The 16,711-nt window shown below is 35.3% G+C and overlaps 1 protein-coding gene across 13 annotated transcripts in view; it reads right to left on the reverse strand.

Moving 5' to 3' along the window:
- The window catches only part of NBEA (neurobeachin), a 629,692-nt gene that overhangs the window by 288,964 nt on the left and 324,017 nt on the right, over positions 1-16,711 (reverse strand). For all 13 annotated transcript variants that reach the window (XM_039873014.1, XM_039873019.1, XM_039873011.1 and 10 more), the window contains one exon: positions 13,136-13,200. In XM_039873014.1, the coding sequence (XP_039728948.1) occupies positions 13,136-13,200 (65 nt within the window). The remainder of the gene's footprint in view (positions 1-13,135; positions 13,201-16,711) is intronic.

Genomic DNA, 16,711 nt, shown 5'->3' on the forward strand with positions numbered 1-16,711 from the left:
AAAGAGTAAATGCCCAAACTGCAAGATTATATTTTAAGATCCCAATTATTTAGACTCTAATTGGAAGTGAAGTGGCTTCACAGTGCAGGAGATGTAATACCTCAGTGTAATTCAAAAGGAAGGCATAGAGTTTCTGCTGACACTGCAAGAGAGGGTGTAGCCAGATTAGAGAATCTCAATTTCTTCCAATACTATAGTTCTTTAATAGATCATGTAAAAATCTGAAAAAACTTCTAATTTTTATTTTTTATTTAAAAAATTTTTTATCGTGGAAAATGTTTACAAGCTTTGTGCTCTACTAGTTCATGAGTCAGTTTAATGCCAACAATTTTTACCCGATGAAAACAGCAGAACAAATGACTTGTTGCCCTGAGAACTGGCGCTAACTTTCCTACATTCCTCAAAATTGCATTTTCTTTAAGGGAAAACACTTACCTCATATTGTTAGGGGCAAGTGAGTGATTATTTGTGAAATCTTTAACACATACTAAGCACACAAAAATAGCAGTTCACTTTTCTAAAAGGTACACATTGAGACACTGCTTGTATTTATATTCATTAAAAGGAAAAAACGGATGACAAAAAATGATATTTAGCTATTTGGAGCTACACATTAGGGTGTGGTGGGACTTCAAAGTATTTCTGCATATTCATAACTTAGATTTATAATCTGGTGTATTAGTTTTAAACTGCGATAGCATCAAACTTTTTTGAAGCATGACCCAATTTACTCAATTCTATGAATTCTGAAATACAAAGATTAAAAAACTTAGGCAAAGTGTGGTCTATGTAGCAGGGTTTTCTGAATCTGTATTTGTGCAGAAAAAAGAAAGGAAGAAAAATAGCCACCTAAGACCTAAAAATCTACATATAGGGCTGTTAGGAAAAAAATTATATAGAAAAATTAATTATTCTCTTAAAATACTAAATCTTTCCCAGATGATAAAATCAATTATTCTTGTATTCACATCAACTGATTACATGAAAATCTACTACATAAAAATATAATCAGACCTATACTTGTCTCAGGATCTACAGAAACTGGGGTTTTGACTGGGCAGAAGCAGACAGATGGGAGACAAATCTAAAGGGTAACGCTGGAGCTTCAAATTGGTATCTAAGGACTTGATGTGGAAGAGAGAGAGGCGTTAAAAAGAAAAGGTGTGATGAGGAGAAAAAATTAGTATTGGTTAAAAACCACCCTTTCCCCCATCTAACTGTTATGAGAAAGCTCTGGGAACTAATTGTGTTGGATGAAAACAAGAACCCATATATTAGCATTTTTCAACTTCTTATCACATTTATTTAGTCTTAAAATAAATCTCATAATTTCAAATACATAAAGCAGACTGTTACATTAATCTACCATGAACCTAAATAGTTATTCTTCTCAGAACGGAATTATAAAAACTGACTTAGTTTATGACCGTGTTTCCACTGAGAGTTATGGGTAAAGATGGTGATAATTTTACATGGCTGTTAAGATGAGCAAATTAAGCATAATAGTTCTCAAATTCTGGGGTACAATAAAGACCCTGACTATTACAAATGGTGACTTCCAAGTCCCACTAGAGATTCTGATTCCATAGATCTCAGGTGAGACCACAGAATCTACATGTTTCATAAACACTTTTAAAAACATTTTTACTTTTTGACCCTCTTCACCTACCACCCACCCCGCACCTCTGGCAAACACCAATCTGTTCTTTGTATCTCTATGAGCTTTGATTTTTTCTCCCCTCCCCTTTTAATTTTTCTTAGATTCCACGTATAAGAGAGATGATACAGTATTTATCTTTCTCTGTCTGACTTATCTCACTTAGCACAATGCCTTGGTGGTCAATTCATGTTGTTGCAAATGGAAAGATCTCATCCTTTTTATGGCTGAATAATATTCCTGTGTATACATGTGTTTGTGTCACAAAATCTTTATCCATCCACCCATCAGTGGACTCAGGCTGTTTCCGTATCTTGGCTATTGTAAATAATGCTGCAATGAATATGGGGGTGCAAATATCTTTTCAAGTTAGTGTTTTTGTTTTCTTTAGATAAATACCCAGAAGTTATATTACAGAATCATATGGTAGTTCTTTTTATAAATTTTCTGAGGAACCTCCATACTGTTTCCCATCGTGGCTATATCAATTTACATTCCCACCAACAGTGCATAGGTTTCCCTTTTCTCTACATCCTCACCAACATGCAACCTCTTCTATTTTTGATAACAGCTAGTCAGACAGGTGAGTGGTGGTATCTTCCCATGGTTTTGATTTGCGTTTCCCAGACAGTCACTGTGACGGTGAGCATCTTCTCAGGTACATGCTGGATAGCTACATGTCTTCTTTGGAAAAAATGTCTATTTAGACCTTCTGTCCATTTTTAATCAAATTCTTACTCTTTTTATTTTGCTCTTGAACTGCATGAATCCTGTATGTATTTTGGATATTATCCCTTATCAGATAATTTGCAAATGTTTTCTCCCATTCAGGAGGTTGCCTTTTCGTTTCATTGATGGTTTTGCTGGCAGTGCAGAAGCTTTTTACTATGATGTAATCCCACTTGTTTATTTTTGCTTTTGCTTTTAGAGTCAGGTTCAAAAAATCATTGCCAAGACCTATGTCAAAGAGCTTACTGCCTATATTTCCTTCCAGGAATTTTATTAAAATTCAATGTCACACAAATGGAATCATACATTATGTCTTTACTGTCTCACTTCGTTAGCTTCACATAACACTCTTAAGTTCCACAGATGTCGTGTGTATCAGTAGCTCATACCTTCTTACTGCTGAGTAGTATTCTATATAATGACACAGCATAATTATTTTATCTATTTACGTGCTGATGAAGATTTGGGTTATTACCAGTCTTTGGCTCTTATAAAAAAGCTGCTATGAACATTCACATATAGGTCTTAATATTTACCTACATTTATTTCTCTTGGGAAAACATCTAGGCTTGGAATTATTGTGTCAAATGTTAACTGTCTGTTTAGCTTTATAAGATGCTGACAAACTGTTTTCCAACAGGATGTACCATTTTGTGCTCAGAAGTAAGTTACCAGTATTCCAGTGGTTCCACATCCTCACCAATACTCAGTATTGCCAATAAATTTAATTATATCTATTACAGTAAGAGCATAAGGCTATTTGTGGTTTAAAATTGAATTTCCCAAATGAATAATGATGTGGAGCAACTTTTCATGTGCTGATTGGTCATTTGCATATCTTCTTTGGTGCAGTGTCTGTTCAAATCATTTGCTCAGTTTGTAGTACGTAGTTTATATTTTTATAATTGACTTGTGAAATCTTTTTTCCTCCCTTTTTTGATTGATCTATTTGTCTTTGTTCACAACAATTCTCCAACTCTGTTCTTTTTCAATTTGCTTTGGTTATCGCAAGTCCTTTGTATTGTCACAGAAGTTTAAAATCAGCTCTTTAATTTCTACCCAAAACAAAAATACCTGTTGGAATTTTGATTAGATTTGAGTTTACAAATTGGTTTGGGGAGAACTAAAATCTTAACCATGTTGGTCTTTTGATTCCCAAACACAATATATTTCTGAGTTTATTTATTTTAAAATTTTTCACGGAAACATTTAAAAGTTTTTATTATACAAGTCTTTCATGTATTTGATTTAGTACATCATAAGGAGTTCATATTTTTGATACTATTATAATGATTTTATTTTTTATTTAAATTTCCAGTATTTCATGTATATTATAAATGTTACTATAATTTTTGAGTATTGATCGTATATCCTATGACTTTGCTAAATTCACTTATTAGTTCTAATATCTTTTTTCAGACTTCTTAGAATTTTCTACTTTCCTAACTGAACTGGCTCAGACCTCCAGCCCAGTCCAGCGTTGAATAAAAGTAGTGAGTGACATCATCCTCACCATGTTTTAGATCCGGGAAGCATTTAGTCTTTAACCATTCAGAAGAATGTAGTTCCATGTGTTTGCATAAACCGTTTATCACACCATGGGAGTTTAATTTCTAATTTACTGAGAGTTTATATCATAAATAGAAGTCAAATTTTTTAAATGTTTTGACTATATCTATTGAAATAGCCATATATACATTTTTCTTTTTTGGTGTGTTGATATGGTATATTTCATTAATAAATATTTTTGAATATCAAACCAACTGTGAATTCTTGAAATAAATACCTTTTGCTTATGATGCAGTCCTTTTCACATATTGATTGCTCAATTCGATTTGCCAAATACTATTAAGAATTATCTCACCAATGCTTATGGTGGATATTGGTCTGTAATGTCATTTCTTGTGATGTCTTTGGTGTTATTATCAGGGTGATGAGGTCTCACATAATGAACTGTAAAGTACTACTGATTCTATTTCTGGAAGATGTTGAGCATAATCAGTACTATTTCTCCCTTAAATGTTTGGTAGTAATATTTAAAATTTTTTTAACATAACTCTGCTCCTAAGTTAAGTCTGTTGTTCTCTTACACTTTGCTAGAAATAATTTAAAATATCTAGGCTTTGGTATAATGGATTGTGTTGAAGTTTGTTTCATAAGTATGAGTAATGCTTTTTAAAAATATATGTAAAAGATCCATACTCTTTATGATGTAGAAATAAATATTACAAATCCTATCAGCATTAATAATTAAGTAAAGTACTGGTCCTTACTTCAAAGTCAGGAAAACTTTGACTATTTAAATAATACAAAGCTCAAAGACAGATTATGGCTTTCGCAAATAAAACTATGTACATTTGTTTTATTAGATAATGAAGAACTTAAGGTTATTTTCTGTTGTTCCAAATCTTAATTTCACAAATAAAGCAAGGGCTGGTGTTTTTTTCATCCCACGCAGTGTGCCTATACTTGCTTAGGTCCTGTCTCCCAAAAGAAGCCTTCTCTAATCATTACTGTCCACAGGAATAGTTCCTTTTTCTAAAGTCATTGCAATTTTTATATGATCTATTTGCATGTTTGAACTATTTATTATACACTGTCCATGACATTTTAAACTGTTTATTTTTTTTTTAGTATGTAAATCCTAACTGATCAATTATAAATTACTTGGAGATGAGAATCACATGTAAAGTGTATTTGTATCACTACTAAAATTAAACTACTTACTGAGTATTTTACATTCAGGTTTATTTTTTCAAGTGTAATGTAATTACGTAGATATTAAAAAGTTCAAGAATATCTATACAGGTGTTATACTACCTTTTTAATTAGAAAATAGTAATAACTTTTTCTTAATCCTTGTCTAGCATTGGACTGAGACTCTTTAAGACAGATATGCTATAAAAGTATGCTGTTTTTCTGAATGCTGCTCTGTACGACATAACTGAGGAATGTAAACTGTCCATGTGTTCTTACCTCACCAATAAAGGAACTAATCAGCCTATAACTCAATGCTTCAATTTCCCTGGCACCTCAAGAAGGGTACCTAGACTAAAATCTATGTCGCAGGCCATGGCTACATTCATTCCTGTCTTACCTGACTTGCTCATCCTGTGTCTTTACTTCTCATCTTTAGGGTATCCTTGGACTGGACACACATACTACACCCGCCATGCTGGCATCATCCCTCCCATGACCTATCAGTTCACTTCTCCCTGTATCTGCTATTTAAACAACATACCAGCCACAAACGCAAAGGCCAACTCTAGCATCCTGTTGACAAGGTGATTGTAGTTATGTCAGAATGGTACAGAAACTAAATCAATGTTTTCTAATAAAGACATAGATCATCTGAATCTTGACAAGTATTCACTTGCTGTAAGTAAGCTAAGGACAACGACAAAAAAATGTATGTCCCTAAGAAATAAAAAAACAGGGAAATATGGCACAGAAATGAATATACCCCAAACAGGGAACTGTGCTCTTTTTACGTTTTTTTAATATAAAGAAACATGATTTTTGCGAAATAGTACTTAACTTTCACCAAAGATAAAATATGCTGCCTAGAAAAAAAGTATATTTCAAGTTATTCATAAAAGAGAAAAATATCTCAAAACACACACATATGCTATATTTTAAACATGGTTTAGAGTGTAAAAAAAAGTAATTCAAATGAAATTTATGATTACTAAATTCTGAAATATATTTTCCTATTATTGGAAATCTAGTCATTATTAAATGGGACTTGTTTATCTCAGTTTTAGGCAAATAATATTTATCATTAATGTCGAAAGTCTACAAATGAGCAATAATATTTATGACCCAGATAATTAATTTTGTAAAAGCACAAGATTTTTTAAAACTTCATTCATTTACAAAACTCAGTATGTTTAAGAATTTATTAGATGTGTAAAATGAGTAACAGAGTAATAAAAAAAAGGTACAGATTAGGTTCTACATGGAAAAAATAGAGGGAATTCCTGTTTTCAGGAGTTTCCAGGGATTTGGGATTCAACATTAAACCAGAATATCAATGCTGAGAGTTTCTTACAGTTTTGGAATATGAAACTGTATTTTTTTTTAAATATATTGTTTTTACCAAATCAAAGACATGAAACAAACTAAAATATATCCTGGCTTTTTATGAATATCTATTAAATATATCCTCTATGCTTTCAAAAGAGCGATAAAGGTTTATTTTAGGCAAATCATTCATTTACCTCAAAAGAGCACTCAAATACATAATTTGAAAAGTCTTTCTTATTTGCTTTATAGTTCAATTCATATTTTAATAATTTAAAATCCAATTATTATTGCCAAGATATTATAGGCAATTTTACATCCCATTAACCTTGCTTTGTTTTAATTATAAAGAGCCTTTGTTAGATTCCTTTAAATGATCCAGTTTATAATTTCAGCCTGTCCTAGGGAATATTTTAACTCAGCTGCACATTCATCCACTGTTTTTGTCCTGTTAATTGTAGACAACTGCACAATTGCTTTCTCCAGCTATGATTGATGAATTATACTCACGAGTATAGCTGTTAAGTAGGATAAACATTTATAACAATTTCCACTTAAAGATTTTTATCTTCATTTCCACAAGGACAAATTAAAGACATTTTCTAACAACCATGAGAAAGAATTTTTTATGTTTCATTTTAAACTATTAGAAAAATTTAAGAAAAATACTTTATGTCCAGATAAATAACATACAAGCATGTGTAAAGAATCTAATCTCCACCTAGCACATAATAGGTAGCGACAAATAGAAGCCAGTTAAACAGAGCAATACTGTAACTGCATCCCAATGATCTAAATATGGTATTTTTTTTTTTGATCTGGAACTCCCAGTTCAAATTTATGAAAGAGAAAGGGTTAAATTGAAAGGAAATGAACCAAACTAAAGGTGGGAGTCAGCAAAATTCTGAATACCTCTTATATGTAATAAATAAAAAACCTTCCATTTTTAAATTCCTACGTTGCATCAGTTGTAATAAATGTCACATATATTATTTCCAACCTTCGAAGAAACTGGGCAAGAAAGGTGTTTACACTATTCTACAGATACAAAACAATGTCAGAAGGAAATTGTATTCCAAGCCTAGATTCTAACAGGATAACTGGCATTTGAATTCGGTACAAATAATATACATATGCTTTGTATTATAATAGGCAGTATGGAAACAGCCAGAAAAATATGCTATAAATAAATGGGTACTAATACTATGGCATGAAATGTACAAACCAGGGAAAATGGAAAGTCTGTGAGGACATGGGCAGGCAGCCCACCTGGATTAGGGATGGGGGGCGGGGGGAAGGTGCTTGGCGAAGAGATTCTTTTCACTAAAGTGAGAGAAGTGGATGTCCTAAGGTAATGCCCATCTTTTTTTGCGCTTGGACTGCTGAGGCGAGCATCACGATATCAAAGACAACAACTCAGTCGGGTACCCCGACCATTCTGGCAAGCATCCTAGGTTTCCTTAGTCTTTTCTCTCTCATTTCTCCACACTGGCTATTTCCAGTATTCTCCTATCTTCTCAAATATGACCCCCCCCAAAAAAAAATTTCCTTCATTCTCAGTAAATGGCCCTACTGACATGTCAGAGAAGAAAGAAGACATCATAAAAGAACCCCTCTGAATCCTGCCCAAACTGTACTGTGCACATCCTCCTCTCCATGCTCTTCTGTGATGGCCAGCCCTCGGGCTCAGCCTCCTCAGAGACTGTCAACGGAACAGAAACTTTACTTCTTTCCTTCCTACCACACTGGCGTCTTTCCACCAGCATTTAAAAATGCTCAAGTCCTTCCTTCTAAAAAATACCAACCCGTCTAATTAAAAACCCTGTCCACCTCCGGCAGCCACCCTGTTTCCCCTTCTTATTCAGACTTGTAGTACATACTTGCCGTCCATTCTCATCTCTCACTCTTCAACCCAGACTGACTTAGCTCTGTCCCCATCACTACTTTCTAAACGTGACTTCCCTCATTTATCTGCTCCCATGGCACCCTCTACTTATCCCCTGGTACATTCATTACATCGATAAGTACTTCACAAAAGACTGTTGTTCCCACTAGACTCTGGCAGAACGGGGTCGTGGTCTACACCCAGCACCTCTGACACACTGGGGCTCGCCAGCAGAAGTCTGCATGACATCAACATGACCCTCCCGTCACTGAATTCAGTGGTTCCTTTAATTCTCACTTACAAACACTCTTGTTGACTATTCATCTCTCCTCAAACATTCTACTACCCATTCTTTGTTCCATCAATAAATATTTGTGACTGAGAACTATGTGCTAGGTATTAGGGAGAGGTCAGCAAATAAGGTGAATTCTTAAGGAAAGTATATTTTAGTGAAGAAGATCAACATAAGATAATTCGAGATGGCATTATTAAATGTTAAAACAGAGTCACATGATGGAAGTGTGATTACTCAGTAAGATGGTCAGGGGAGCCTCTCTGAGAAGCGACATTTAAGCTGCTTCTTGAATGACAGTCAACAGCCAACCGTGTGAAGATGTGGAGAAAAGAATTCTCAGCAGAAACTGCAGTAAAGCTTGGCCCCAGGTTCTCTGCTCGCCTTACACACTCCCTGAGCATCACACCTGTATTCCTATCTACCACTTACACATACAAGCAGGTAACTCCTAAAACTGAATCTGCATTCTAGCTGTATCTTTGGAGAGCTGGAGACCCAAATTCCAAAACGCCTATTCAACGATTCCACCTGGACACTGCACAGAAGCTACAAATTCAGTGTAACCTAAAGTGAAAACATCTCTCACCCAAGCTATGCTCCTCCTTCCGAACTGTTCTAAGTAAATTGTGTTTATACTATAAGCCATCCAGCTACTACAGCTAGAAATCAAGTTTCTTTGGTTCCTTCTTTCCCCTTGTCCAACCTATCAGCAGTTGTACTGATTCAATTTCCAAAAGATACTTCAAATTTGTTCACTTCTTCTGCCCTCAAAGCCACTATTCGTCAGTTTCTGACAACAGGATCACTGAAACTTCAGACTGGTGTCTCCGTTCCAGTCTTGAGCCCTGAAATCCACCTGCCATGCTGCAGGTTATGCCAACCTCTTCACTCCACCCAGCAGCCTCACCCAGCTTACACAGCCCTTCCGGCACGGCCCTTGCTGATGATCCCCACCGTGAGGGTGACCCTCGTCTCTATGTGGCTAGCACGTGACATGCAATTAAATAGCTGTTGGCTGACTGAAAAACAGATCTCCAGCAACACGTCTTGCTACCTCCTGCCTCCAGGTTTCTGCACCACACCATTCCCTCGGCCTAGAATTTTATTCCTCTATTTTTTTTTTTAAATTTCACAAAGCTATGTCCTGATCATCTCTCTCATTTCTCAACTATGATGGCATTATATTTAGATACACTCTTTTTTAAGGAATTCCCTCCATTTTTTTTAGTAGACTATTTTTTAAAGCAGATTGAAGTTCACCAGAAAACTTGAGCGGAAGATAGAGATTTCCAAATACCCTCTTCCTCCTCCCTCACCATCGCCATTATCACCATCTGTCACCAGAGTGGTATATTCGTTAGAAATAATGACACTACGCAGCATTATCATCCAAAGTCCTCAGTGTACATTAGGGTTCACTCGGCATTGTATATTCTATGGTTTGGACAAACGTATGACAACATGTATCTACTATTATATTATCACACAGAGTAGATTCACTGCTCTAAACATCTATGCTCTGCCTATTCATCCTTCCTCCTCCTATGCCCCTGGATCTATTTACTATCTCCATGGTTTCGCCTTTTCCAGAATGTCACATAGTTGAAATCGTACAGTATGTAGCATTTTCAGATTGGCTACTTTCATTTAGTAATGTGTAATTAAGGTTCCTCTTTTCATGACTTGATAGCTCATTTATTTTTTCCACTAAATAATAAGCATTCCATTTTCTGGACATGCCATATGAATGAATGGGTATTTAATTATTCATTCCTGAAGGACATCTTGGTTGTGTCCAAGTTTTGACAATTATGAATAAAGGGACTCTATATGTGCAGGTTTTTATTTGGACATGTTTTAAACTCTTTTGAATAGACAGGCGTGTGATTTGGAGAGTACACTGTATGGTAAGAATATGCTTAGTTTTGTAAGAAACCGCCAACCTATCCTTCAAATCGGCTGTACCATGCTGCATTCCTACCAGCAACGGATGAGAGTTCATGTTGCTCCACATCCTCACCAGCATTTGCTGTTGTCAGTGTACGGATTTTGGCCATTCTAACAGGCGTGCAGTGGTATTTCATTGCTGTTTTAATTAGTGTTTTCCTGATGATATATGAAGTGGAGCATCTTTTCCTGTGTATCTTCTTTGGTGAGGTGTCTGTGAAGGTCTTTGGCTCATTTTTAACCAGGGTGTTTGTTTTCTTATTGTTGAGTTTTAAGAGTTCTTCACATATTTTAGATAACAGTCCTTTCTCGGATGTGTCTTTTGCAAATACTTTCTCACAGTCTGCAGTATGTCTTCTCATTCTCTTGACATTATCTTTCATAAAGCGTAAGTTTTTAATTTAAATGAAGTCCAGCCTATCAATTCTTTCTTTCATGGATCATGCCTTTGGTATTGTATCTAAAAAATCATCACTGAAAACAAGGTCATCTAGATTTTCTCCTATGTTATCTTCTAAGAGTTTTATAGTTTTGCATTTTACTTTTAGGTCTGGGATCCGCTTTTAGTTAATTTTTGTGATGGTATAAAGTCTGTGTTTAGATTTATTTTTCACACTGGACGTCCAGTTGTTCTAGCACTGTCGAAAGAACTGTCTTTGCTATAAGCTTTGCTTGAATACATCTTTTAAAAGCCCTGATAGCACCATCGCCCAGAGAATGCACCACTCCAGACTAGGTTAAGTGCCCTGACTTATCCTTACACTGAGACCTACACCACATCTACCATAGCACCCTCGTATTACTTTATGTGCCAGTCTAATGTTTGTCTCATTCACTTCTCTATTCCCAGCTCCTGTAACAGTGTTTTGGATATAGTAGGTGATGAATAGGCATTTGCTATATTTTTGTATACACGATATTTATAGCTAATCGTGCTTCAACTTTTGTCCCAAATCATCTTTACTTGGAAAAAAATTGAAAGTAAAAATAGAAACACAAATCTAGAATGGCACAAAGAACATTATGGTGAGCATTTTCGAGGTTTTCATGGATTTAAATTCAAAGAAAATGAAATTATAACTACTTTCTATAATTCTAACCCCTTTCCTAAAACAAAACAAAATAAACCCCAACAATACCACTGAACAATAAAACTATCAAAAGCTAAAAACTTTTGATATTAGCAAATTTCCGACCCTTCTTCTTTTCTAGGACAATAACTATAATCTTAAGTGCTGGAGATTCAATTCTGTTAACTTCAGAGAGTTACTGATGACAAAATTTTTATTTTTTACTTTCACGGTTGAAACAAAGTAGCAAAATTAGCATGTACGTGAATTGTCAGATTTTATAACCGATATGACAATAAGTAGCCTGGGAAAAATTTCCTTCTAATTTTCATCACCTGAAGATGAGTAATAATTATCAACTCTTACGATAATAAAGTATTATAAGAACTAGAGTGTGTTATTATAATTATGTAAAATTATCATTTACATTATAGAAGAAAACTAATATTTCCCTGCACCTTTTGCTTTGTAGTGAATGCAACATTTATTTTAATTTTTAGAGTAATATTATCATGGCTAAAAATAATTAAATCATGGAATAGCTAAATGAGAAATATACAATAAGATGAACTATTATAAAAACAGAGGCTATTTCTGAGACTATAATATACTGAAGGAAAAAAACACTAATACTAAACTATATTTGTTACTTTTTTAAAAAAATGGGTCTTTATACCACATATAAACTAATTTTTAAGGACTCTGATGTTAAACATACTTTCATGACACCTTCCTTGACAAAGGTAAGTTTTAAATATAGTAAGCATTATTCCCTTATCAATTCAATTAAATCTGGTTTCAAATAAAAAAAATAGATTATACCAAATATTGAGTCATTATTTTCAAAGCATACACTATATTAGAGAAGAAACTCAAATGGCAGAGGATGCAGGTTTCTGGCTAACGGAAGCTGTACACATCAAAATGATGATAGTTACATCTGTCTTAATGTATCCACTGCCAATAAAGTATCAGAAAAATCACAGAGAACAACTGCTTATAATAAAGTGAAAAATACAGTAATGGGCTTTAACATAATTTAACTACAAGCACCATTTTATCAATGGTATATATACAGAAAGTCCTAACCAGACTGTTCTACTTCCTACATTTAACATCCTTCACATTTTCAGCTGGATAACAGATAGCAGGACATGTTCGGATAAAACCGTTTCACATGAGCTGAGACAGGCAGAGGGAACGCACGCGGAGCCTGGTTCTGAAAGCAGATGGAGAGGCAGATGGGGCTGCAGACTGGGTTCATGCGATCTGCGTAAAACAACTTCACCACTCGGTGAGATGTGGCTCGAATCTCACAGAACTTTCTGAAGTTTTTCCTTTTATTCGTTACATGTTTCCCCACTCAAAACATGTTTAACATTTTAAACTTAATTTCTGTACCTGTGTAGTAAATTATTTAATTAAAACGTATTTTCTTACACATTTTTGGAACAGATGGTAGGAAATAGCAGTTGCCCAGTGGAATAAAATGTACAGACAAGTTGTCTAAAAATTGTAAAATTAATTACCTTCCTTCATTGATGAGCTCAATAAATGCAAGCCCTGCATTCTTCTGAATAGAATTCTGCCATTCCTAAAAAAAGAAACCAAACTAAATGTCAGAAAAACGAGCATGTAAACGAAGGGAACATCTGGTTTAAGGATCATGTTGATGCTGTTAATAACTTCCATGTGATGTTATTTCTAAATCTTAAAAAAAAAAAGGTTTTTAACAAATATCACTGTATTACTCAGTGTAGAAGGCGCTTTTGAATTTTGACTGAGACAGAAAGGCACAGAGAGTTCTCAGCACAAAGCTTCCTTCCCACAGAGACCGAATGGCTAGCCACGCGAGAACTGGAAACAGCGTAGAAAACTTTAGTCCTTGATATAAATTCTTTTTCACTGAGACTGTAAAGTGAAAATTAGAAATATAAACAATATATTTAGATTGACTTGGAAATGAAATATTCTAGTTATATGTGCAGTCAAATGATTGAACAGCACATAGAAAAATATATTTTCATAATAAATAAGTTCTTTCAAAATTTAAAAGATAAAATTAAAAAATAAAATACTTAATATTAAAACTATATTCAAATGTAGTCTTTCTTTGCTGATTAGATGAAAATACATTTGTGATAATCTGGTAGTTCCACAGTTTGATCAACATAAGTGATTGTTATATCATGTTTTGGATTATGAGAGTATATCGCTTATTTTATATTCTTCTTATGAGGTATTTAGAATATGCTTTAAAACAATTTTTCAGTTACGGGCTTATCCTAGTGATTCCAATTTTTTTTTTTTTGGTCTCTTTAAATATAGCTGGTAAATTACATTTTTTGGATTAAAAATTATATCCCTTTCAATAGTACTATAAATACTTCCCTGATACTTTTCTATAAAAAGTTCTTACTGACCGCTCAAGCCACTCATCTATAGATTCTTTCTCTGAGACTTTCCTGTTACAGTGCTGGCCACTCAGAGCGGTCAGCTTCCTGGCCATGAATTCGGCTTCACAGAAAGCATAACCTCTGTGTCAGCCCTTTGCTCCTGGTCACATTCCCCTCTAACACTTTGCACACATGCTGGGCATAAACGAGGTCCCCTGTGTTGGCATGTAAATATTCTCTGTTCTAAGTAAATTTGTAAAGAATTATAGAACAACAAATCATGAATCTACATTTCCCCAGGAGAAAGAATCAACGACTTGGGAAAAGAGATGTGGTAGCCTGGGGACAGAAATGATCTTATAAAGGCCTAAATGACTCCATTTTTAGCAAAGTCATTGTGTTTTCACCACCACAATGTTTAACTAAAATTTGTCAAAATGACAAGATTGCTATTGCATTTTGCAGAGCTTATTAAAACTTTCAAATCATTTTCGTTGAAAACAATTATAGGGAACTCTTTTTCCTGCATTTTAACAAAATGACTTATGACCACCCTCCTCTATTTTGCATATTACCATTATACATCCTATATTTCCTGCGAACCAATATCCCACAAAATGCGACAATTTATCAGGGATACTTGACATTTATTGTAGTATTAGCTTAAAGAAAAAACTGATTCTTACGTACTAAGAACCATGTCACTCTGAAGAAGAGATTCTTACAATTTCTTAAATGCCATTGTCTTTATGATGCTGTTTGAAAACTATGGCTCTTTATCAATATAAACTTCTAATGTGAATAGGATCTTTTAAGAAGATATTTACGATGTACATATTCAGGTATTACATACACATCCCAAATTATGCCGTGTCTAAAAGATCAAAGAGCCAAATGTTTTAAAAACTGTTCAGAACAAACAAAAGCATCTGTAAGGTGCCTTCAGCCCATGCGATGCTTACTTGCAATCTCTGATGGAGGAACGGCAGAAATAAGTCTTAGCTAAGCTAAGGATATTGGAACTTATAGGGTGACAAAGCCAATGAAAGTGAATGACTGCATGACTTCATTCAAGAAATACTGTTTCAGAAGAGTAATTTGTCATTTTTGAGCAAGAGGAGATAGTATGAGATTGTTTTATGTATTCTTTCAGAAGAGACAACAGGGACCTAAATCAGTGTTTTGAATAGGGTTACGAAAATTAAGAGACATTACAAAGATGCCAAGACTGGATGGAAAATTGGATTTAAGAGCTAAAGTAGAGAGTAGAGTCAAATAAGGTTATTAAGTTTTAAACATGGATGACAGGGAGAATGGTAATATTAGTCTGAAAATACTGAAGAAGGGTACACATTTGGGGAAAATCATAAAGTTGTCTTCAGTTTATATTTTTTGGATTTACAGTGATGATCACGTATCAAAAAGGAATGCAGAATTTGAAATTATTTATTTAGAAATATTAAGGCATAGCATTAGGCAAGTCTCCAAAGAAGACTTAGACAGGATCAAAAGGGTTTGGCTCATTCTTGAGAACCATTCACATTTTTAAGATTAGAAAAAGAAGCAGTTGCAAAGGGTAGGAAAAAATCTACCAAAATTTAAGAAACGAAGCAAAATACTCTAGCAGTACTGAAAAGAAAATAATCCAGCAAATACACTGGTTCAGAATAAAAAATAGATATGACTCTTTAATCACTAATATCGTTTTCTTTTTTTAATGATCGAGATTAAATTGTTAAACTATCATATATAAACTACAAAATTAAAATATAGTAAACCACGAAGAATACTAAACATAAAAACAAAACTACAAAAAAAAACCCCAAAAAAAACAAGATACCATTCCGAGGGGAGGGAGAGGAGTGTGAGTGAGGAGGTGGCGCTGACAGTGGCGGCTGCTGTGGCTCAGAGGCTGGAGTGGGAGCTGCTGCCACACCAGCTGCGCACCTGCACGGGAGCTGGCGCCTGGGCTGGCTCCACTGGGGAACAGACTCTGTTTCTTGTGCTGGTGCTGGATATGGTGCTGAAGTTGGCACTAGGTGAATGGCTGGCCCTAGTCCTCTCCCTAGTGCCCAAAGCTGGCTCCAGCTCCGGGGAGAAGTGTCAGAACTGGTTATGGAATTGGCTCCAGTTCTGGGGCTGACTTGAACTCTGGCACTGGTGCCAAACCTGGTGTGGGAATTGGTGACAGGGATGACTCTAGGTCTAGAGCTGATACTGACGCTGGAGCTGGAGTTGGCACTGTGTACGGAGCTGGTACAAGAGCTCATGCTGCAGTTGGCTGTAGCTCTGGAGCTGGTGCAGAAGCAACCGCAGCTCCATAGCTGGCACTGCGACTGGTTCTGGAATGACGGGTCTCAGCTCTACAACCGCTGTAGGAGCTGATGCCAGTTAAGGATGAATCTGCCTCTATCTCTGAGGCAGGCACTAGTTTTGCCGCTGGCACTGGCTTTAGCTCTCCAGCCAGAGTGGGTCCCAGAGCTGTATAAAGCTCTAGCTTGTGCGAGAGCTGGCCCCAGCTCTATGGGTGCGGGAGCTGGTGTCGGAGCTACCAACACCGCTTTTACAGTCATTCCTTAGAGTTCATGGCAACTGACGTGAAAGACACATCAAGAGGAGAAAAGGGAGACCAGGGATAACAACAACAAAAATAAAACAGAAAAGAAAATCTGAAAAATGAAAGACAGTGAAGCAACAGGAAAAATAAGA

This window comes from Pteropus medius, unplaced genomic scaffold, assembly GCF_902729225.1.
Source record: "Pteropus medius unplaced genomic scaffold, Ma_sr-lr_union100, whole genome shotgun sequence".
In the NCBI taxonomy this organism is placed as follows: Eukaryota; Metazoa; Chordata; class Mammalia; order Chiroptera; family Pteropodidae; genus Pteropus; species Pteropus medius.